Source organism: Amphiura filiformis, chromosome 10 (genome assembly GCF_039555335.1).
Source record: "Amphiura filiformis chromosome 10, Afil_fr2py, whole genome shotgun sequence".
Lineage (NCBI taxonomy): Eukaryota > Metazoa > Echinodermata > Ophiuroidea > Amphilepidida > Amphiuridae > Amphiura > Amphiura filiformis.
In genome coordinates this window covers 44,537,723-44,560,312 of record NC_092637.1, presented here as the reverse complement: position 1 = coordinate 44,560,312, position 22,590 = coordinate 44,537,723, and the positions used below count along the sequence as shown (strand labels likewise).

At 39.6% G+C, this 22,590-nt stretch overlaps 3 protein-coding genes across 4 annotated transcripts; 1 reads left to right on the top strand and 2 right to left on the bottom strand.

Annotated features, from left to right (window-relative positions):
* Positions 1–340: 340 nt before the first annotated feature.
* On the bottom strand, positions 341–2,592 carry LOC140162914 (uncharacterized). The gene has a single exon (XM_072186225.1). The coding sequence runs from the start codon at positions 2,530–2,532 to the stop codon at positions 436–438; it is 2,097 nt and encodes a 698-aa protein (XP_072042326.1). The 5' UTR covers positions 2,533–2,592; the 3' UTR covers positions 341–435.
* On the bottom strand, positions 2,543–10,962 carry LOC140162913 (uncharacterized). Its single transcript, XM_072186224.1, has 3 exons — positions 10,799–10,962; positions 5,156–5,714; positions 2,543–3,900 (listed from the first exon to the last, which is right to left on the bottom strand). The coding sequence occupies exons 2-3, from the start codon at positions 5,646–5,648 to the stop codon at positions 2,543–2,545; spliced, it is 1,851 nt and encodes a 616-aa protein (XP_072042325.1). The 5' UTR covers positions 5,649–5,714; positions 10,799–10,962.
* Positions 10,949–22,339, top strand: LOC140162911 (uncharacterized). Of its 2 annotated transcripts, XM_072186222.1 has the most exons (4): positions 10,949–11,060; positions 13,291–13,382; positions 14,084–15,309; positions 17,731–22,339. In XM_072186222.1, exons 3-4 carry the CDS (start codon positions 14,154–14,156, stop codon positions 20,625–20,627), a joined length of 4,053 nt encoding a protein of 1,350 aa, XP_072042323.1. In that variant the 5' UTR covers positions 10,949–11,060; positions 13,291–13,382; positions 14,084–14,153; the 3' UTR covers positions 20,628–22,339. The 2 variants fall into 2 exon arrangements, with proteins under 2 accessions (XP_072042323.1, XP_072042324.1); XM_072186223.1 differs by lacking the exon at positions 10,949–11,060 and having other exon boundaries at positions 13,201–13,382.
* Positions 22,340–22,590: the final 251 nt, after the last annotated feature.

Genomic DNA, 22,590 nt, shown 5'->3' with positions numbered 1-22,590 from the left:
GAACTCCCTCTCGCCCAATGACCCCCTTTTTTGTTTTCCTGTCACCAAAAGACCCACATTTTTCAAAAATTTTGGGAAATTTCTGATCTCTCACTGCATGACCCCATTTTTTCATTATTTTTCAAAATTTTGAATCAACTGTTATACATCATGAGTATTCATGACCCAAAATTTTTCCCAGTCTCACTGAATGACCCCCTTTTTTGGTCAGATTTTCCAGTCTCACAGAAAGACCCCCCTTTTTGGGATCTTCTCACTGAAAGACCCCCCCTTTTTCGAAAGACCCCTAGTTTTAAACTGCTGTCTACATATCCCTGTCACTTCCAAGAGCCCCCCCCCCCCCTGTATTAAGGTCATGTCTTCAATAAATAGTATATTAATTTCACCAATGAGAAGGAGTTGTTAGTTGTTAAGAGTGAATCATACAATAATGCTTTAATTGTCTTTAGGAAATTGAATGAGCGTGTCAACCATAGAAAAGAACTCGCTATGATCCGGTCTGATGACGCTATACTGGTAACTCCTGCTGCCTGATGGCTCCTGCTGTTGGGCCTTCTCTGCTGAAGAAGCATACTGCCTCAATGCAGGATGGTGCACACCTGACGATGATGCAGCTTGGGCCTCATTAAAATTAACAGCAAAAGCATCACTGTAAGGTCTGTGTAAGAGTTTTTTGTTAGAAGTAACTTGGGCTTCATTTGTGGTACTCGGAGATTCAGTGTCATATCTGGCTGTACGCTTTTTGCTTGCCTTCATGACTTTAGCAGGTACAGCATCACTGTCGGGTCTGTGTAAAAGTGTCCTATGTGGTCGTCCAATTTTACTGTGACCAGTGCGTTTGATACCAAAGTGAACTTGCTTTTTATGCGCCCTCATGTTACTTTGGTTGTTAAATTTTTTATCGCACATGTCACATTTATATTTACGCTGACCCATGTGTACTTGGGTGTGAGAGTTCAGATCGCATTTCCAACGGAATTTTTTGCAGCAAATATCGCATTGGAATCGCATATCTTGGTGAAACAACCTGTGGTTGCGCAACTGTTGATTCGTGCGAAAACATTCATCGCATTCGGGACATTTGTTCGGCTTTTCCCCAGTGTGAATCGCTTCATGTTCCTGCAGAATCGGCTTAGTTAGGCAGCCTTTCCCACAGTGCATACAGACAAATTTATATCCCGTATGGTGCTGCATGTGTACTTTCAAATAAGACTGGCTGACTAGACGTTTTTTACAAATTTTACATTCAAATTGCTTCCCGTTCACATGCAATGATTCGTGTTCAAGAAGCCGGCTTCTCTCATTAAATGTTTTCCCGCAGTATTGGCACATTGCTTTGCCTTGCGTGTGCATTTTCTTGTGTTTCTGAAGGTTTAATACATTCTTGCAAACTTTGTCACAAACATCACATTTTTGTCTTCCTGTATGAGTTAGCATGTGTCGATCATAAAGGCACTTGAGGCTGAACGTTTGAAAACAAACTTGACATTGCAATGCAGTGCCATCGTGAACTTCCTTTTCATGCTTGGCTCGATCTCGTAAATATACAAATGATTTGTCGCAATTGATACTCCTACAGGGGTACCTCAGGGGTACATCCTTGGCCCTGTCACCACCTTTCCCAACATGAACAATCTTTTTATGTCTCTGCAGACTAAGGTTATTCTTGCACACTTTTTTGCAAATATCGCAAATGTTATCATCCGAATGAATCAGAATATGTCGTTCGTAAACACTTTTAAACGGAAACGTTTTATCACACTCTTCACATGTGTAAATTTCTTTCGCGACATCATGAGCTTCTATCTCATGCTGTTTTTGATCTTTCAAATATAGAAATGACTTGTTGCAATCGTTATTCCCGCACCGATACTTTAACACCTCCGTCTCGTGAGCCGACCGTAGATGTCTCAGCAAACTCAGTTTATTTTTGCACACTTTGTTGCAAATTTCGCACACTTTATTGTCTGAATGAATCCACATGTGTTGTTTGTAGAAACTTTTAAACGGAAACGTTTTATCGCATTCTTCACATGTGTAAATTTCTTTCGCGACATCATGAGCTTCTATCTCATGCTGTTTTCGATCTTTCAAACATAGAAATGATTGGTTGCAATCGTTATTCCCGCACCGATACTTTAACACCTCCGTCTCGTGAGCCGACCGTAGATGTCTCAGCAAACTCAGTTTATTTTTGCACACTTTGTTGCAAATTTCGCACACTTTATTGTCTGAATGAATCCACATGTGTTGTTTGTAGAAACTTTTAAATGGAAACGTTTTATCGCACTCTTCACATTTGTAAACTTGTCCTTTCAAATTCTTCTTTTCCCCAAATGTCTTCCTTCTCCTTTTGCTTCGTGTTGGTACATACTCCTCCTCCTCCTCTTCGGCATCCCTTTCGGATTCGTAAACGGATTTGTCAACATATTCTTCTTTTATGTCAATAACTTCTGGAGTCACAATTTGTTTTCGCTTCCTCCTAGGTCTTACCTTCCTTCCTTCAGTCTCACTTTCATCTCCTTTCATCATTTCCTGACTTTTAATCTGACTTATCTTGACAACATAATCTACATCTGTCTTTGCCGCATCCCGTTTGATTTGCATCCTCATCCCCAAATTCCTCCATTTTCAACACACCCAAATCATCCGTTGATAACCTCTCAATTTTCACTTCGCATTCGGGAACTGGCACCTCAAGCAGGTCATCACCGCTGCGGTTCTGTCTCTCCCCAACTTTATCTTTGTTGACATTTTGGTCCGCATCAGGGTGCGCTATCGATATGTGCCGTATCAACCCTTGCATATTCTTATAAACTTTATTGCACAATTTACACGCCTGTATCCGAGTATGCGTTAACTTGTGACGCTTAAGGTGGCTTGGCGCTTGAAAAGATTTACTGCAAACGTTGCAATTCCAATTACCCGTCCACCTCTTTTGGCTCTTTTTACCTTTCCTTGAGGGATTTTCGGTTTGCATTTCCGCATTCTTAACTTCCTCGAGTCTGAATACCACAGTGTCATCAGTTAATTCACGAAACATCTCAAGATTGCTCTTACTTGCACCTACCCCACCACTATCATTACTTTGTCCACTTTTCTGTTTCTTCGCCACATCTTCCGGACGTTTACTCCTGTTGTGTATCAACAACGCCCCCGCATTCATATAACTTTTTCGTTGAGCTTGCGTGTGTACTAACATGTGACGCTGATACAAGACTTTCTTCTGGAAAGTTTTCTTGCAATGACCACATTCAAACACATTCTTGTCATGGTGTGTTTTCTCGTGATGGAGCAAGCTACTCTTCCGGAAGAATGTCATGGAGCAGAAAGGACTTCGACATCGATACATGTAATTTCTGATGTTATCGAACTGCTTCCGTTTACAAGAGATGTTTGGATTTCTCTCAGATACATGACCTTTCCCAGCATCTGCTTTAGTGTTCCCAATACTTTGACCATCATTGGAGGTCTGTGTTGTCTTGTTCTCTTCTGACAATGTCCCTTTGTTCCTGGATAAACTTGCCTCTTCTTTATCCATAGACTCTTCATTGCTACAATTTGATCCATTCATTTCTCTGATTAACCCATTGTCAATCAATAATTCTGGACATTCTTTGACAACAGGTGTCTTTTCTGTCTTCTCACCATCACACTGAGTCCATGCATCTACCATCTTCATCTTATGACCCGCAGTTGACCTCTGACCTAAAGTTGACCTCTCTGTCTCTGTTGTAGACAGTTCTTTCAGATCTCCTTCATATTGACTCCAAGCGTCCACCTTGTTGAATGAGGAACAATCTGCCTGGTGTTGGTTCTTGGTATGATCCTGCCATCTGGTTAGGGCACCCTCACAGAAGGAACAGCTCACCATGTGCCACTTGATATACTTGGATGCAGCTGAAAAATAGGAAAGAATGAAGGAAGAAATGGTGAGTGAGAATAGCCCTATGCGGGTTAATAGCTCAAGACTACATGGTGGTGAGAGTTCTTAATTATAGTAAAATTAAGAACTGGATATGACTTGTTCAGATAGACATTAGACAAATCCATGCTCATGCTCCATGCCCATGTAACTGGGGACTGTCTAGTGCCAGCCCTCGAATTAAGGATCTGAAGGGGCACGGCAACTTTTTTAGGGCAAGTTGATAATTGCCTTGGATTTTCACTGAAAAGGCAAGGCAGCACAGCAGTTTGTAATATTTCAAGAGGGCATCATGGCAACTGTTGAAAATTTGAGAAGGGCACCAAGGCAATTTCTCAAAAGTGAAAAAAAAACCACACACAAACATATATGATTTTATAATGAAGGGGCAGGGCTGGGGCACCGACGGCAACTTCATTAGAGGGCACAGCAAGTGACTGCCTTGGGTAAAGGACATATTTTGAGGGCATTACGGCAGTGGGGTTGGGCACCCACGGCAAAATGCTATGGGTGCCGTGGGTTAATTCGAGGGCTGTCTTGTGCACGAGCCCCCACTGGACAAGCATCACCATTCAACACAAGTACTTGTCTAATTCCACTAGAAGCAGGTCACACGGTTTGTAACCTATTTCATACAAAATCCTGCAATTTTTGCTATAATTATTTCCAGTCACACTCTCCTTTTGAAGAAAATTTTAAACCATTTTACAGAAAAAAGTGGACCTTTTGTGAAAGTCCAACATGAAGTACACAAGATATGGCAAACAAAAAGAACAGTAAAAATATATGTATACAGTAAAACCTGCCACAGGGAAAAGGCGGGCAGCAGACAGAGTGTATGCCAGAGAATCCCAACCCTGATCAGGGACCTGGTAGGGCTCCTACCCTTATCAGGGCGTTGGGTGACAATAACATGAAGGACTTCGTTCTCTCGCCCAGTTCCTAACCAGACCCCATCCAGGGGTAAAGCTCCAGCGATCTGCATGTGCCCAGGATATTACCCTAATCATCAGCGACCTGGTAGGGCCCCTAGGCTGATCAGGGTGTTGGGTGACATGGTCCAAAATAAAGTTGTTCTCGCCAAGTTCCTAACCAGTCACATGCCCCAAGGCAAAGCTCCAGCAATCCACATTTGCCCAGGATACTACCCTGACCGACCATCCAGACCCTACACCTGGACCTGGATACAAATGACTTTCTTGCATTTAAACAACAATCTGTCTGGCCTACCTTCATCATCAGTACCATTCCTCCAGTTGATGTAAACTTGTATCATTTGTTTGTTGGAGTCCTTCATCACCTCTCCTCCTTCAGTTCCATCATCTCCTTCAAGAAGATTCTGCTCTTCAGTGACAGGAAGGCTCTCAAGATTGTCCTCAGCTTCCAGGGTAACATCCAGATCTTCAGCCTCTTGGACAGCATCCTGATTTTCAATATCACAAAAGTTATCATGGTCTTCAGCTTCAATGTTCTCATTATCAGTTTCAGTGATGGTGCTTTCAGTCTGATTGGTTACCATAGCAACCTTTTGATTATCAGTCTTGAGCAAGGTGTACTGATCTTTAGCACCCTCACAATCAGTCTCATATTCATTTTGGGAGCTGTTAGTGTCATCATCACAAGCTGCAGGAATTTTTTTAGTTTCATTCAGGGAGTTGTGATTATTAGTTTGTCTGGGGCTTAGTCCCCCATCTTGGGGGATTTCATCATCATCAGTCTCCATCTTGTAAGTTTATGGTACGGTATCACTGTGAAGTGCAGAAATTGTCAGCAAAACCTTGTTGATGATCTGTTCAAAAAAAAAAAAAAAAAAAAAAATGAGTTTTAATAAATAATAATAATAATAGCGACAAGGCACATATCCACTCAATTAAGAGCGCTCAAGGCATTTCGAAGGTCACCAGGGGTCATCTGAGGTACAAGTTTACTGACCGCCCAGCCAGGGGGATCGCATGGTACGTAAACAAGATCTACTCCCTATTCCAGAAAAATAGGCGGTTCTCGAACCATGCGATCCCCCTGGCTGGGCGGTCAGTAAACTTGTACCTCAGAGGCCCCCCTGCCCCTGGTGACCCCGAAAGGACCTTCCAAAAATTTGGCTCTAAATGTAGACTGTACCCACCAAGTTTCATGCCCATCCGACAGTTTTTACTCATTTGACCTCAGATGACCCCTGGTGACCTCAAAATGACTTTCCAAAAATTTGGCTCTAAATGTAGACTGTACCCTCAAAATTTCATGCCCATACGACAGTTTTTACAAATTTGACCTCAGAAGACCCCTGGTGACCCCAAAATGACCTTCCAAACATTTTGCTTTATAATGTTGACTGTACCCACCAAGTTTCAAGCCCATCTGATAGTTTTTACTAATTTGACCTCAGATGACCCTGGTGACCTTCCAAAAATTTGGCTTTAAATGTTGACTGTACCCACCAAGTTTCATGCTCATATGAGTTTTTACTAATTTGACCTCAGATGACCCCTGGATGACCTCAGTGACCTTGACCCACTAACCAATACAAACCTGTTCTGTCTCGGGTCAAGATGCACCCACCCACCCACCAAGTTTGAGGAACGTGAGACCTAGTAGCTCCTAGTCTCTGAGAAAATAGGCAGAAGGCAAAACCTAACCAAAATGGAACATACCCTACATACATACACACCCCTACAGAAGGAATACACTATCGCAATATCCCCCTCGTAAAGGCCATGTGGGGATAAAAATACAGCAGTAATTTTTTGGAATAAAAGCATATCTGACATGATCAAGGGGAATGAGTCACATGTCGGCCCTGGTCGAAAATGAGTTTTACACATGTTTCTTAAGATGACATTCAGAGCTTTCAGAAACCCCATGTTGATACGACTTTTCTTTGTGAAGTTACGTCAATTTATCAATCGCTGAAAACAATATAAAACAAAAGAATTTTAATACTTTCTTTGCCAATATCTCAAAATCAATATTAGCGACATCCGACTCATTTCCCTTGATCGTGTCACATATTATCTCCTTTTGCCAAATGAAACATAGCTAAATCCTATTTTGATAGTTAGGGGCCGTCCATAATTTTCGCCATTTTCACTTAAGTACAAAGCGTACGTAAGAGGGAGGGAGGGGGTAAAAATCCTGGGCATGTGTACGTAAGAAAAATGGCGATTTGTTTGAGCAATAAAAAAATGAAAGTGAAAAATTATGGTATTTTCCATTATTTTATTCATAAGTTATAACCAATTGACCTAAAATTGTTCAATTCGTTCTAACAATTTCTATAACATGCCATGCAAACAATGATTTTCTCTTCTCTTTATTTTAGAGTCTATGCACAGTGGTACATTATGCTTAATTTTATTTCATACCAAAATACATTAAGAAAATATTTCTATCTGCGATAGGATCAATGGCAGCAGAGGCTCAAGTGTGGATTGTCACTGTTGCGACAAAACACATATAGTCAAAATTGCAAGAATATACACCAAATATGCCAAAAGGAAGTCCCCCTGGTTCCCCTATATATGATGTGATCCCGGGGGTTCTTAGTGGAAAAGAGAGTATTGGGGTGTTCGGTAGATTTTGGGGTGCATTGGTTTTTTAGTTAAGATTCGGGCTGCATTTTAAGCTATATTTTAATTTATTGATGGCTCTCGTTTTCATGAAAATATGGTTTAAAAGGAAGGTTTTTTTTAGCATTTCTTAACTTATCTGTAAAAATATTAATCCAGAACCAACTGTTCTCCTGGAACACTAGCCCTAACCCTAATCAAACCGTAACCTTAACTCTAACCAAAACCCCAACCCAACATCTCAATTTTGCTATAAGTAGTACTCAAATACTTCGCCATTTTATTTGTATGCGTAACTTCGAGGGAGGGAGGGGGTAAAAAGTTACGTGACGCTTTGTACGTAAGTGAAAATGGCGAAAATTATGGACAGCCCCTTAGTTCTAACTGGCAAGTCAAATTTTAATATTTGGACAATTTGAGGGAAAATGGCCCCAAAACAATTATTTCAAAATTTGAATATTTTTATGTTATTTTTGATGAAATTAGTTTTCCCGTCACATTTTTTTCAGTGAAATATGACTGAGGTACATGATTTCATTATTCATTTAATATTTTGGAAAATTTCATTATTGTCAAAACTTTCATTCATCTATTACCTATATTGTTGATGAAAGACCATCTCAAAACAGGCATGCATAGATCATCATTACAGACATTTTTTATTTTAAAATGAAAAGAAATACCGGTATGCAATTTTTGTAATCACTAGAAACATGATGAGATATAATCCTTAAATGTCCATTATTTACTACATCCTCTACCCCTAAAACTGATGATTGTGATCAGCAGGGGATGCCAGACATTTTGAGAGTTTTGATTTTGATTATTTCCATCTCAATTTTCAGATAATTGACTTTTTTATGAAAATAATGAAAGTTGGTCAAATTGAAAAGGTGATGCAGGCGGATGACAGGAAATTAAGAATCAACATTCATTAGCCTATAATTGGCTATCGAAAATATAAGAAAATGTGTTTTCCAAAAGTTAGAATGCCTTTTTAACTAAAAATTAGTCTTTGTACAAGTCTTTGGGCTTGATTGTCGCAATACAAACACACCCTAAAAGCACATTTATGTATATTTTTGGCCCTTATTTCCGAAAATTGACCAAATATTAAGGGGCTGTGCAATAATTATAGGCCTAAGCCCTGGGGGAGGGGGGGGCAAGACATTTTTGGCAAGCCCGAAAGGGGGGGAAGCAATTTTGTCGCATTCATGGAGCGCCTTTTAAATAAAACACTCTATAAAAAAGGCTTAGGAAAACAGTACGGAAACAATTTATGCAAATTTTCCTGCAACACATATCTAGACCATTTTAAAAGGTTTGCAAATTGGGATCCAAAAATTTGGCATGTCTAAAGGGGGGAAAGATTATTTAGCGGGCCGAGAGGTAGGGGGGGGCAAGCGAGTTTTGGCAGGCCGAGAGAGAGGGGGGCAAGCAATTTTTGGCGGGCCGTTCAGAAATTTTACAATAAGGCCCCCCCAAAAAATTGTTTGTTTGTCCACGTCCGACCGACCGTGTATAATGGTCCCGACCCTGCTTTTTTTTTTTTTTTTTTTTAAATTTGCGTTAAATGTGCTAGTAAAACAGTGGTTAGTATAAATTTAAAGAAGGAAAATGTAAAGAAAATGAACAGTATAACATGCAGAACCATCTCAAGAGTTAAACCAGTTAAAGTGATGTGTGTTTTGACTTATTTACAAGTCTTCAAATTGTCAGTTTCATCAAGTGCAATATCTGTAAAAAAAGACAAACAAACAATTTTTTTTTGCCTAATTATTGTGCAATAATTATGAGCCCTGGGGAGGGTAATGTATCCAGACCATGCATTTAAGGTTTGTAAATTGGGATCCCTAAAATTTGGCATGCGCACAAGGGGGGGGGGGGGAATTGGTCAAAGGGACAAAGTTGCATTTTGAGGGCCCAATATCTAAAGTAAGAGAGTTACACGTTTTCTGATGCCAGATTTGAATTCTACACAAAAAAACCCATTCTTTTCAAAGTTGTAGGGGTTCCCTTTATACATTTATGGACCTCCAAACATCGTCTTTCGCGTCGCGACACATTTTTTACGCTAACCCCCCTAAATTGCTGCCACGGGAAAACGAAATGGAGTATGAAGCTCAAATTTTCAATTTCATCATTTTCCTTTCTCATCAATATCTACCACCACACCGAAAAAAAAAATGGAAGAGGTGCTGCGGTGCACATCCCTGGAGTTGACATCTGTGATAATTAACACTCGAAACCTTAAAATGGCTCAATCCAGCTGGTTTAATGCGCACAGGCAGTGTCCGAAATAAGGAAAATGTGGAGGTTGTCCCGAGGACAACTTTAAGCATAAATTCTGCTTGTCCTCAAAACATTTTGGTTGTCCCCAAAATGTGCCATATTTAAGAGGTAATATATAGTGGTTGTCCAGAGGATAAGTACATATGGTTGTCCCCAGTGATTTTTGGACAAGAGGACAAGAGGATAAGTGCTTATTTCGAACACTGCGCACAGGCATGACAGGGCAGGGGCTTTGAGACGAACTTAAATGTATCCATGTATGTATGTATAATACATGCATGCATGAGGATATTGATAGGTTTTAGGCCTATAAATTGGGCGGTTTTGACTGTTCGCAGCTCCAAAAGTCCCCAATTTTACTTGTTCGCAGCTCCAAGACCTCCTTTTACCCATTATTACCGGTACACACTCAGCTCCCAAAGACCCACCAAAATTTTTTGATGTGCCCCCCCGGATATGTGATAAATTTTTTTGTACGTATCATATTTGTAACGCGTACATGTAAAATCAGTTGATTTTTCAGAAAATTTTTTCAGTGAGTTTGATTTTGAAAAACGGAAAAAATTAAAATTTACAAATATGATGTACGAAAAAAATAATCGCCCCCCGGATCCAGATGTCACATCAGGGTGGAAAATGCAATACACTATACTAAAATGCAGAAAACCTTAGACGAGCGCATATTGTAAGGATACATCGCGTATTTACTGCGTTGCACGCACTTGTCTCTGATTGGCTGCTGAGGCGATCTGTTGTTGCCGAGTGGAAATTTATGAATGAACTGTGCGCCGTACGCGTTGTTAGCGCCGAATTTGCAACATCACGGTAGTCGCGCTCGTAAAAGGTTTTCTGCATTTTAGTATATAGGCCTACAGTACTGCTGGTAAGCTTAACTTTAAGCTTACAATCTGCAATGCATGATAAATCTTTATGTAAAACATAAAAATACACCATCAAAATCAAAAGATTTTATTAATTACTTTATAATGAGAAGGTTTATAACTATTTCAAATCTTACGTCCTGATATCCGTCGCGACAGCAATGAAAATGCAAGCAAATTCTCCGTTATGTTTATTTTTCGTGGGGTTTGGTGTATTTTGACATGGACGTAAAAACACGATATCGCCCAAGCGTGTAAATTTGTGCAATGAGCCCCGATACCCTATCTTGATAAGAAAAACCCCACGAAAAAGTAAATCCACTCTTGGGAAAACATTGGAAAAGCAATGTGATAGAATCTACTGACATTTTTGATATGTATTACGACGGAGATTAAGACGTAAGATTGACCATATACTTTAATATATTAATGTGAATAAAATAATTCACAACTTTCTCAATAGTGATTAATGAAAAGCTTTGATTCATGGATATGATGTTATTTTATTTGACATGAATGATATTTGATGTACAGTATCATGAGTATGTTTATTGTTTATTAATGTTTTCAATGGCAATGCAATGACAATGTAAAGATTATGATCAATCATGAAATGAATCCAGATGATGAGGAAAGACATACATTTTTGTAAGCTTACAAATTATACAATACTTATTATTATGGCAAATTCACCTATTTTTGTAAGCTTACAAATTATACAATAGAGGCCGTCAGCCTTTCGCCATCTTGTGGGTACAAATGATACACGGGATTCTGCGTCGGACACTACGCGCAGGGCGCAGCCTGCCACGCAGGTGTTATCACGCATCACCACGGTGATTTTGCTGTTCACGCATGTAGATCGAAGACCATCGCAGCATGTACCCACAAGATGGCGGCATATGACGTCACGCTGACGGCCTCTATACTTATTATTATGGCAAATTCACCTTTTATATATTCAGGGCATAATTTAGTGTTGATTTATATTTGTATAGCAAAACAGACATTGGCGGATTGGGTCGTGCGTTATGAATAATTGAATTGGGGTATAGGAAAAGGTGGAGGCGTTACATTTTATTTGGGACGTTTTGTCCCAGAACTCAAGCATGGCTCAGGTACTGAACTAGTTTTGGTCTCATTTTGTTGCTTATTTTATTTTACTAGCTCAATTTGTGGAAAGAAAAAACTTCACACTTTATTTACTTCTTGAGATATTGCAATTCAAACGATTTGAAGTCAGGGGTGGAGGATCCTACGGTTGAGGCTCAAATATAATGATGTAAGCATGCGTGACTAAAAAAAACGTGTGAAAAGGGGTGTTTTTTCTTGGTTGAGCATGTTCAGCGCGTGACGCGTTAAGGGGTCAAAAACGCTGATTTTCATGAAAAGGGGTAGTTTTAAAATTGTTTGTTAAATTGTAACGCAATTCGGAGTTAGGGTACCATTTTGATCCGCTTTTCATATCTGCTGACACTCCGATTCCGGAAAGTTTGTTCCCTGCCGGAATTCATGTAAGTTCAATTCCCCGTTTGTAGAAATGTATACAGTATAGGCAGTGTCCGAAATAAGGAAAATATGGAGGTTGTCCCGAGGACAACTAAAGCATAAATTCTGCTTGTCCTCAAAACATTTTGGTTGTCCCCAAAATGTGTCATATTTAAGAGGAAAAATATAATGGTTGTCCAGAGGATAAGTACATATCTCAATATGGTTGTCCCCAGTGATTTTTGGACAAGAGGACAAGAGGATAAGTGCTTATTTCGAACACTGAGTATAGGCCTACTCCAAACCTACAAATGTAGAGTGTTATACAAATATATTTCATGACGTGTTACATGTGATTTAATCATGTCCTCGTACTTCTAAGTAAAATACTGTTTAGAATAAAAAAACCTGCATATTTATAATTAATGACGTCATTATGATGGGTATATAGTTCAGCAGACAGACGGGTCGATGAAAATATTGTGTGTAGGCCTACTCGTAGCCTCGGTTCGAGGCTTCTGGGCTCTGGGATGGTGTTTTTTTTTGTTGGTTTTTTTTTTTTAGGGCAGCAAGAAATAGTTAGAAGGAGCCTACAATACACTGAGAACTTTCCAGTGTTGTGAGGAAAGACATAAAAACTGGTTGGAATCAGCAATTTTCTCTGGTTATTTTCTCAGAATCATGACAACGAAGAGAGGTGTTCAGTGATCCCAGCGCAAGTGTAAAAAAATTAAAATTGTTTATAAATTGTTTAAAAGTGAAGGACAAGTCATTCAAATTGTCATTTGGTATTTTTGAAATGACAAATTTGGCAAAAAAAACGAAGAAAACAGTAGTACTGACGAAATTGAAGCCCCATTCAAATATATGTAGCGGGATATGTAGCTAATTTAGATATACTGTCAGTATCTAAATTATAGATTCGTGTAAAATGTCATATTTCGTCTTAAATACACTGCTTTTGGCTGAACCACTCGCAGGCTATGTTAGCACATCTAGATATATATGACAATGACAAAGGTACCAAAATCTTAATTTGGATATATCGTCCGGATGAGCAAGTCACTGAATGGGCCTTATAAACTAGATCTTGTGTATTATGGACTGCCATCATTTTCCTTTTCTTTTTATTTTCTAACAGATCATCTACAATGTTATGCTCACAACTTCTGCACTTCACAGTTGATGATACCATATCACATGATTGAGGCGGACTCATATTGGATGTGACTTGTGAGTACCTGCTATTATTTTGATTATAGTTTTAAAAGGTAGCACAATACTAATAAATTTCCCTATACTTTGTGTACAAAATGGGTTCTATTCAAATGGTTCTACCTACCTTACGATCAGGGTCTTTGATAGCCATCAGCACATATTTGAACTCTTTGAACCCCCAATGGGCAATAGACGTCTGGTAAATGTTTTAAAGGTCAAATTAGGACAGGCAATTTTATTCAAATGACTGGCAACTCTCAATTTCTAGCTAAGACTCTGCTTACGATGCGACTCAATTTTTTGATGTAATATTTTCCTGAAAGACAAACAAACAAGCAAGTAAACAAACAAAGAAATATATTGGTGACCATTGAATTTCAAATTACTGGACTGCGAAGACTATCAAGTTTGCTCATCCCATTTCCAGAATAGAGAAATACATTTAAAATCTGAATAAAAAACACAGAGTCTGTTAAAATTTTGGGAGATGCTTGGATCCAAGCCTACAATTAATACCTGGCACAAATTTTTCACAAAATCTGCTCAATTTTTTTAATTTTTGATATTCCTTTATGGTTTACTGAAATGTAAAAACAATGTATAAGGATGGAAGGCCTTTAGAGACATTATTTGGTGATGAGAAATCTTAAACTAGATCTTGTTTACGGACTGCGATTTATTTAGAACTCATTTTCCTTTTCTTTATTTTTGAACAGATCATCAACAAAGTTTTGCTCACAATTTGTACACTTCACCATAGATGCTACCGTACCATAAACTTACAAGATGGAGACTGATGATGATGAAATCCCCCAAGATGGGGGACTAAGCCCCAGACAAAATGTAGTTGTCCAGGCAACCAGCAGCGATGACAACACTCCCATCCCTGAGCTGCCTCCTCATACTTCTCTAGCAATGGAGGAAGACAACAGATTGACTGATGAGAATTTAGGAACAACGGTGGACCAGAGTACAGATGGTACTGATAATGAGACCGCCCTCTGTGGAACGCAAAACCAAAATTTGAATGCTCATAATGAGTCTCAAAGTATGTCAAGCAGTCTGCATGAAACTGTACATTCAAGTGCTGACAATCGTACCACTGCTCAAAGCTCCCATAATGAGATTGACAAGCTCAGTGACATCAGTGAGACTAATGCTCAGAGCTCTATCAATGAAATTGAACATTTAAATTATTTCAGTGAGACCACTGCACAGAGCTGCCTGAATGAGAGTGAACATCACACTGATGTCAGTGAAACTAATTCTCAAAGCTCCCTGAATGAAATTGAACATCCAAGTGCTGTCACTGAGGCCACTGATCAAAACTTCGGACATGTATGTGAAACTGGAAATTCAACATCTTCCAGTGAAACTATTGCTCAAAGCTCCCTGAATGAAGCTGAAAATCCAAGTGATGTTACTGAAACCACTGCTCAAAGCTCCCTGAATGACACTCAAAGTCCAAGTGCTGGTATTGAATCAAATGCTTATAAATACAACTCCCTGAATGAAACTGAAAATTCTACTGCAGCGTGTGATGATGACACTAACAGCTCCCAAACTGAATCTGAAATTGAGACTGATTGTGAGGATGCTGAAGATCAGTACACTTTGCTCAAGACTGATAATCGGAAGGTTGCTAGGGTAACTAGTGAGACTGAAAGCAGTCATAGCACCATCACTGAAACTGATGATCAGATCATTGAAGCTGAAGACCATGATAACTTTTGTGAAATTGAAAATCAGGATGCTATCCAAGAGGCTGAAGATCTGGATGTTCCCTTGGAAGCCGATGACAATCTTGAGAGACTTCCTGTCACTGAAGAGCAGAATGTCCTTGAAGGAGATGATGGACCTGAAGGAGGAGATATGATGAAGGACTCCAACAAACAAATGATACAAGTGTACATCAGCTGGAGGAATGGTACTGATGATGAAGGTAGGGCAGATAAAAGTTGTGTTCACATTTTGAGTTACACCCGATGTCACGGTAGACTTACATTGATAAAAATTCCACAAATATTTTCCCTACTCATACTGCATGTCTACACCTAGCCTACTCCTAGCACTATGCCGGCCAGTTCCACCAAGCATTCACTTTTAGTTGGCGTAAACATCGGCTACCATTTCCGGTGTTTCTGTGACCTTTTTCCGACCAAAAAAGGTCAAACATACACTGAGTACTCCGTAGTCCACTTGCCCATTGTCATGAATGTGCATACTTTGGATATTGCATTTAAGCTTAAAACTCCGATTTAAATAATTTGTGCACAATTGATAGATTTTCACAACTGATCATCTTTTCAGTCACCGTACTCCCTCTGTATGTTAGCTTCCCAAGTGGACTACTGACTTTGCCTTGAGAGTTAGGCCAATTTCTGGCCTAACTAAAATTGTGATGATGTAATGCATCTTTAAAATGAATCTGGCTTGTAATTGGTCGCCCAGATCTCGTTATTGTTTAAATCCTCCCGACGCGTACTGGTACCATTATAACTATACATGGTACACAACTATCTAGGGAATGCGGCGCTTTTGTGCTGGTGGATGAACGTATGCATCTAGCGCGTATTGTACCACCATGCTTAGTCTTGTGGTTAGATTTTAGTGATAAACAAGTATGATTGACAGTGTGTGAGTCCCGGGGTAAAGTTCTGCTTAAAAGTGAAAGTCCATAGTCGATTTTAAATCGTAATAAACTGGCAGATTCTAAAATTAGAATTGTTCAGTATTGGAGTGCCATTACAGTTATGCTATTATGATATGTTGCATTCAATAATATAAGCCTCACGATACTTTACTTTTACTGTCACAAATATAATTATATAAACTTTTTCATAACCATTTTATACTAGTAATTTGATGTAATAAATATCAGTATAAATTCGAGTTCAACTGAATGCGTTCATCATGATTAATAACGTATTTTTATTTATCAAAAATCGACTATGGCATAGTCTAACTGAGTGCCAGCTGTAGTAGCATTCATATTGCAGCATACATGGAGATTACACCCAACTCTCTTTTGTCAGGAGTAAATTGTTGGACGTACGCCTGGCGGAACGCTGACTATTGTTCACACTGCCACTACGGTACTACTGGTACCGCCTACTGCTACTCCTAGCAACTTGCGCTGACCAAGTTCCGCTGGGGCGTATGTCCGACAATGTGAACACGGCTAGATTAGACTTAATAGACTTAATAGAATCCGGACTCCAAACAGTGTGCTTTTTTAGGCTAATAAAAGTTGATTCCATGTTTCCGGTCACACCCCCACATCACCTTGGCCATGTGAAGGAAAAATTCACAAAATGTGATCTTTTTTTCTGTATTAAAAACATTCAAATCAGCCTTTTTTAGAACAATTTTTGTCAAAAGGTCCACCATCTAAAATAAATCCTGGCTACGGTCCTGTATATTTACGTTATACATGACACTTCAACCTTTTTATATGGTTTTAAATTTTCTTCAAGCTTTATTTATAGGAGAGAGTGAAAATATAGCAAAAATTGCAGGATTTCTCTCTTATGGTGGTACACCCCTGGCCAATTTTGAGCCTATTTTTGCATTTTTCCCCCCCAAAAAATTAGTGCATTGGTGACAAGTACGATATGTATATTACTGTAAAAGTCAATATTTTCGCGAGAAGACATTTTCGCGATTTTGAAGATTTTGTCAATTGCGCGAGAATTAAATTTGGCGGTTTTGATATTGATACAATAGAAACCTAATGCAAAAGGTTATTTTCAAGAGATTTTTTTTTTTTTTTACTTTTACAGTATAGGGGCAAGGACTACAACTACTGCACTGGAAATTTTATTTCAGCACAGACAAAAGTTGTGGAGTTACAGTCAAAAATGAGGGAAAACCAATATTTGATCAATAAATCAATAACTACTTGTTTTGAGTCACTGAAATTCCAGTGTAGTAACTGGATTCCTTGCCCCTATAATATACATAACTTTTGTTACCAGTGTTTTATTAGTTTTTGAGAAAAATGCAAAAATAGTTACAAATTTATCAAGGGGTGTAGTACCCCCTTAAATGTATGAAATGGGTTACAAACTGTGTATTACCTGCTGTTAGAGGAAATAGACAAGTCAGTGTATTTGGGCTGAATATTGATGCTTGTCCAATGGGGGCTTCTGCATTAGGCACATCAACAACCCAGCCCGTGTGCATGAATTTGTCCAATTTCTCTATTAAACAAGTATAAATACGCAGTTATTAACCGTAACTTTTTATACCACCAATTCTAAACATTTTTAAATGTTTTAATTTTTTGTTTAAAAACTCATCACCAATATGTATGAATTTACCTCACTCATTATATCTTCCTTCATTCTTTCCTATTTTTCAGCTGCATCCAAGTATATCAAGTGGCACATGGTGAGCTGTTCTTTCTGTGAGGGCGCCCTTGCCAACTGGCAGGATCATATCAAGAGCCAACACCAGGCAGATTGCTCCTCATTCAACAAGGTGGATGCTTGGAGTCAGTATGAAGGAGATCTGAAGGAACTGTCTTCAAAAGAGACAGAGAGGTCAAGTTTAGGTCAGAGGTCAACTGTGGGTCATGAGGTGAAGATGGTAGATGCATGGACTCAGTGTGAAGGCGAGAAGACAGGAAAGACACCTGTTGTCAAAGAATGTCCAGAATTATTGATTGACAGTGGGTTAATCAGGGAAATGAATGGATCAAATTGTAGCAATGAAGATTCTATAGATAAAGAAGAGGCAAGTATATCGAGGAACAAAGGGACATTGTCAGAAGAGAACAGGACAACCCACACCTCCAATGATGGTCAAAGTATTGGGAACAGTGAAGCAGATGCTGGGAAAGGTCATGCATCTGAGAGAAGGCCAAACATCTCTTGTAGACGGAAGCAGTTTCATAACATCAGAAATTACATGTATCGATGTCGAAGTCCTTTCTGCTCCATGACATTCTTTCGGAAGAGTAGCTTGCTCCATCACGAGAAAACATACCATGACAAAAACGTGTTTGAATGTGGTCACTGCAAGAAAACTTTCCAGAAAAAAGTTTTGTATCAGCGTCACATGTTATTAGTACACACGCAAGCTCAACGAAAAAGTTATAAGAATGCGGGGGCGTTGTTGATACACAACAGGAGTGAACATGCGGAAGCTATGGCGAAGAAACAGAAAAGCAGACAAAGTGATGATAGTGGTGGGGTAGGTGCAAGTAAGAGCGCTCTTGAGATGTTTTGTGAAGCAACTGATGACACTGTGGTATTCAGACTCGAGGGAGTTCAGAATGCGGAAACGCAAACCGAAAATCCCTCAAAGAAAGGTAAAAAGAGCCGAAAGAGGTGGACGGGTAAGTGGAATTGCAACGTCTGCAGTAAATCTTTTCATGCGCCAAGTCACCTTAAGCGTCACAAGTTAACGCATACTCGGATACAGGAGTGTAAATTGTGCAATAAACTTTATAAGAATATGCAAGGGTTGATACGGCACATATCGATAGCGCACCCTAATGCGGACCAAAGCGTTGACAAAGATGAAGCCGGGGAGAGACAGAACCGCAGCGGTGATGACGAAGATGATGACCTGGTTGAGGTGCCAGTTCGTGAATGTGAAGTGAAAATTGAGAGGTTATCAACGGATGATTTGGGTGTGTTGAAAATGGAGGAATTTGGGGATGAGGATGCAAATCGAAACGGGGATGCGGCAAAGACAGATGTAGATTATGTTGTCAAGATAAGTCGGATTAAAAGTCAGGAAATGATGGATATGAAAGAAGATGAAAGTGAGACGGAAGGAAGGAAGGTAAGACCTAGGAGGAAACGAAAACAAATTGTGACTCCAGAAGTTATTGACATAAAAGAGGAATATGTTGACGAATCCATTTACGAATCCGAAAGTGATGCCGAAGAGGATGAGGAGGAGTATGTACCAACACGAAGCAAAAGGAGAAGGAAGACATTTGGGAAAAAGAAGAATTTGAAAGGACAAGTTTACAAATGCGAAGAGTGTGATAAAACGTTTCCATTTAAAAGTTTCTACAAACAACACATGTGGATTCATTCAGACGATAAAGTGTGCGAAATCTGCAACAAAGTGTGCAAAAATAAACTGAGTTTGCTGAGACATCAACGGGCGGCTCACGAGATAGTCGAGTTGCCGTTACGGCATCTCTGCAGGAGTAAAGATTGCAACGAATCGTTTCCGAATAAGAAAGATCGAAACCAGCATGAGCGAGAAGTTCACGGTGGCGTGGTAGGAGCAGATTATAAATGCGAAGAGTGTGATAAAACGTTTCCGTTTAAAAGCGTTTACGAACAACACATGTGGATGCATTCAAACGATAAAGTCTGTGATATCTGCGACAAAGTGTGCAAGACTAAAGCGACTTTGCTGAGGCACAAAAGGGCAGCTCACAAGACAGAGGAGTTTAAGTATCATTGCAGGGATAACGATTGCAACGAATCATTTCCGCATGCAAAAGATCGAACCCAGCATGAGAAAGAAGCTCACGATGACATGAAAGTATTGCAAACATGTGACGAGTGCGATAAAACGTTTTTGTTTAAAAGTCACTACGAACGTCATATGTTGATTCATTCGGATGAAAACATTTGCGATATCTGCGACAAAGTGTGTAAGAATAAACTGAGTCTGCTGAGGCACAAACAGGCAGCTCACGAGACGGAGGCGTTAAAGTATCGGTGCAGGAATAATGATTGTAAGGAATCGTTTCTATATTTGAAAGATCGAAAACAGCATGAGATAGACGCTCATGATGTCGCGAAAGAAATTTACACATGTGAAGAGTGCGATAAAACGTTTCCGTTTAAAAGTCACTACGAACGACATATTCTGATTCATTCGGATGATAACGTTTGCGATATTTGCGAAAAAGTGTGCAAGAATAACCTTAGTCTGCAGAGACATAGAAAGGTAGTTCATGATGGGAAAGGCGGTGAAAGGGCCAAGGATTTACCCCCGAGGTACCCCTGTAGGAGTATCGATTGTGACAAATCGTTTGCATTTTTTCGAGATCGAGGCAAGCATGAAAAGGAAGTACACGATGGCACTGCATTGCAATGTCAAGTTTGTTTTCAAACATTCAGCGTAAAATCACATTATGATCGACACATGCTAACTCATACCGGAAGCAAAAAATGTGATGTTTGCGACAAAGTTTGCAAGAACATAATAAGCCTTCAGAAACACAAGAAAATGCACACGCAAGGCAAAGCAATGTGCCAATACTGCGGGAAAAGCGTTTTATGAGAGAAAACGGCTTCTTGAACACGAATCATTGCATGTGAACGGGAAGCAATTTGAATGTAATATTTGCAAAAAACGTCTTGTCAGCCCCGCCTGTTTGAAGGTACACATGCAGCACCATACCGGGTACAAGTTTGTCTGTATGCACTGCGGGAAAGGTTGCCAAACTAAGCTGTTCCTTCGGGAGCACGAAGCAATTCACACCGGGGAAAAGCCGAATAAATGTCCCGAATGCAATGAATGTTTCCGTACGAATCAACAGTTGTACAACCACAGGTTGCGTCACCAAGAAATGCGATTCAAGTGCGATATCTGCTTCAAAAAATTCCGCTGGAAATGCGATCTGAACGCGCACACGCAAGTACACATGGGACAGCGCAAACATAAATGTGACATGTGCGATAAAACGTTTAACAACTACAGTAATATGAGGGCGCATAAAAAGCAAGTTCACTTGGGTATCAAACGCACTGGTCATGGTAACAACAGAAGACCACATAGGACACTCTTACATAGACCCGACAGTGGCGCTGTAGCTGCTAAAACTATGGAGGCAAGCAAAAGCGTACAGCCAGGTTTGACACTGAATCTCTGAGTACCACAAATGAAGCCCAAGTTACTTCTAGCAAAAAACTCTTACACAGACCTTACAGTGATGCTTTTGCTGTTAATTTCAATGAGGCCCAAGCTGCATCATCGTCAGGTGTTTACCATCCTGCATTGAGGCAGTATGCTTCTTCAGCAGAGAAGGCCCCACAGCAGGAGCCATCAGGGAGCAGAAGCTACCAGTATAGCGTCATCAGACCGGATCATAGCGAGTTCTTTTCTATGGTTGACACACTCATTCAATTTTCTAAAGACAATTAAAGCATTATTGTAGGATTCACTCATAACTAAGAACTCGCTCTAATTGGTGAATATACTCCTTATTAAAGACATAACCTTATTCTCCCATACAGGGGTGTAGATTTCAAAAGAAGTCACCCATGCAGGTAACTCCATTTGAAATTAACTGTGTGTGTGGAAGATTGATTTAATTTTAACGTCATGTCTTCCATAGAGAGTGTATGGATTTCAACTTGAAAAGTCCATTTTTCTTCTAAAATTTGTTTACATGATTCTGATGTGCATTGTTGTCGTAAAATACCACATTAATAACAAAGCCTGAAATGCTCTAATTGGGACGATATCAAAGATTTTGAATTTTGCTAATCCAGAAGTAAATTTGCCAATAGACATTTTTAACAATTTATTAACTAGAAATCTCTTGGTAATTTACTTTCAATTTTGTCAGAAATTTTACAATATGTGACCTGCTCCCACGACAAAAGTCGCAAGTTGGGAGGTTTAAGACATTCTGACTGTTGTGTTAATGTTCTTTGCATGAAAACGTCTGTATTGGCAGTGAAATCTTGAAATTTGTGAATGGGGATAGAATTAAATACATTATTATGTCCTCATTCACAAAGGACATACCACTGACTACATGTACAGGTGTCTTCAAACAAAGAACATCAACTCAAGAACTGTAAGGTCTCGAAAGTTGAAACCACCAACTTGGGACTTTACGCTCATTTTGTGGTAACAGGTTACATATTACTTTGTCAGGGACTGTCTTTTGGAATTTGCAGGAGAGCATTAAATAGCTCTTCTGGAGCCTTCAAGGAGAGCTGTTTAGAGCATTTACAAAATAATGTAAGGAGAGAATGGTCAACTCACTCACTCACTCATCAGGCTGTTTCACCCACTGCTGTGTGAAGCCCTCCTCCAGCATTTTCCATCTCCTTCTGTTCCTAGCCGCTGATGCCCAAGCTGTTGTACTCATGAAGGTGGTGATGTCATCTCTCCATCGTCTTTTTTGCCTTCCTCTTCTCCTCTTTCCAGTCCTTGGCTGCCATTCTGTAAGTCTCTTCGTCCACCTGTTATCGTCAGTTCTTGATAAGTGACCTGCCCATCTCCATTTAGT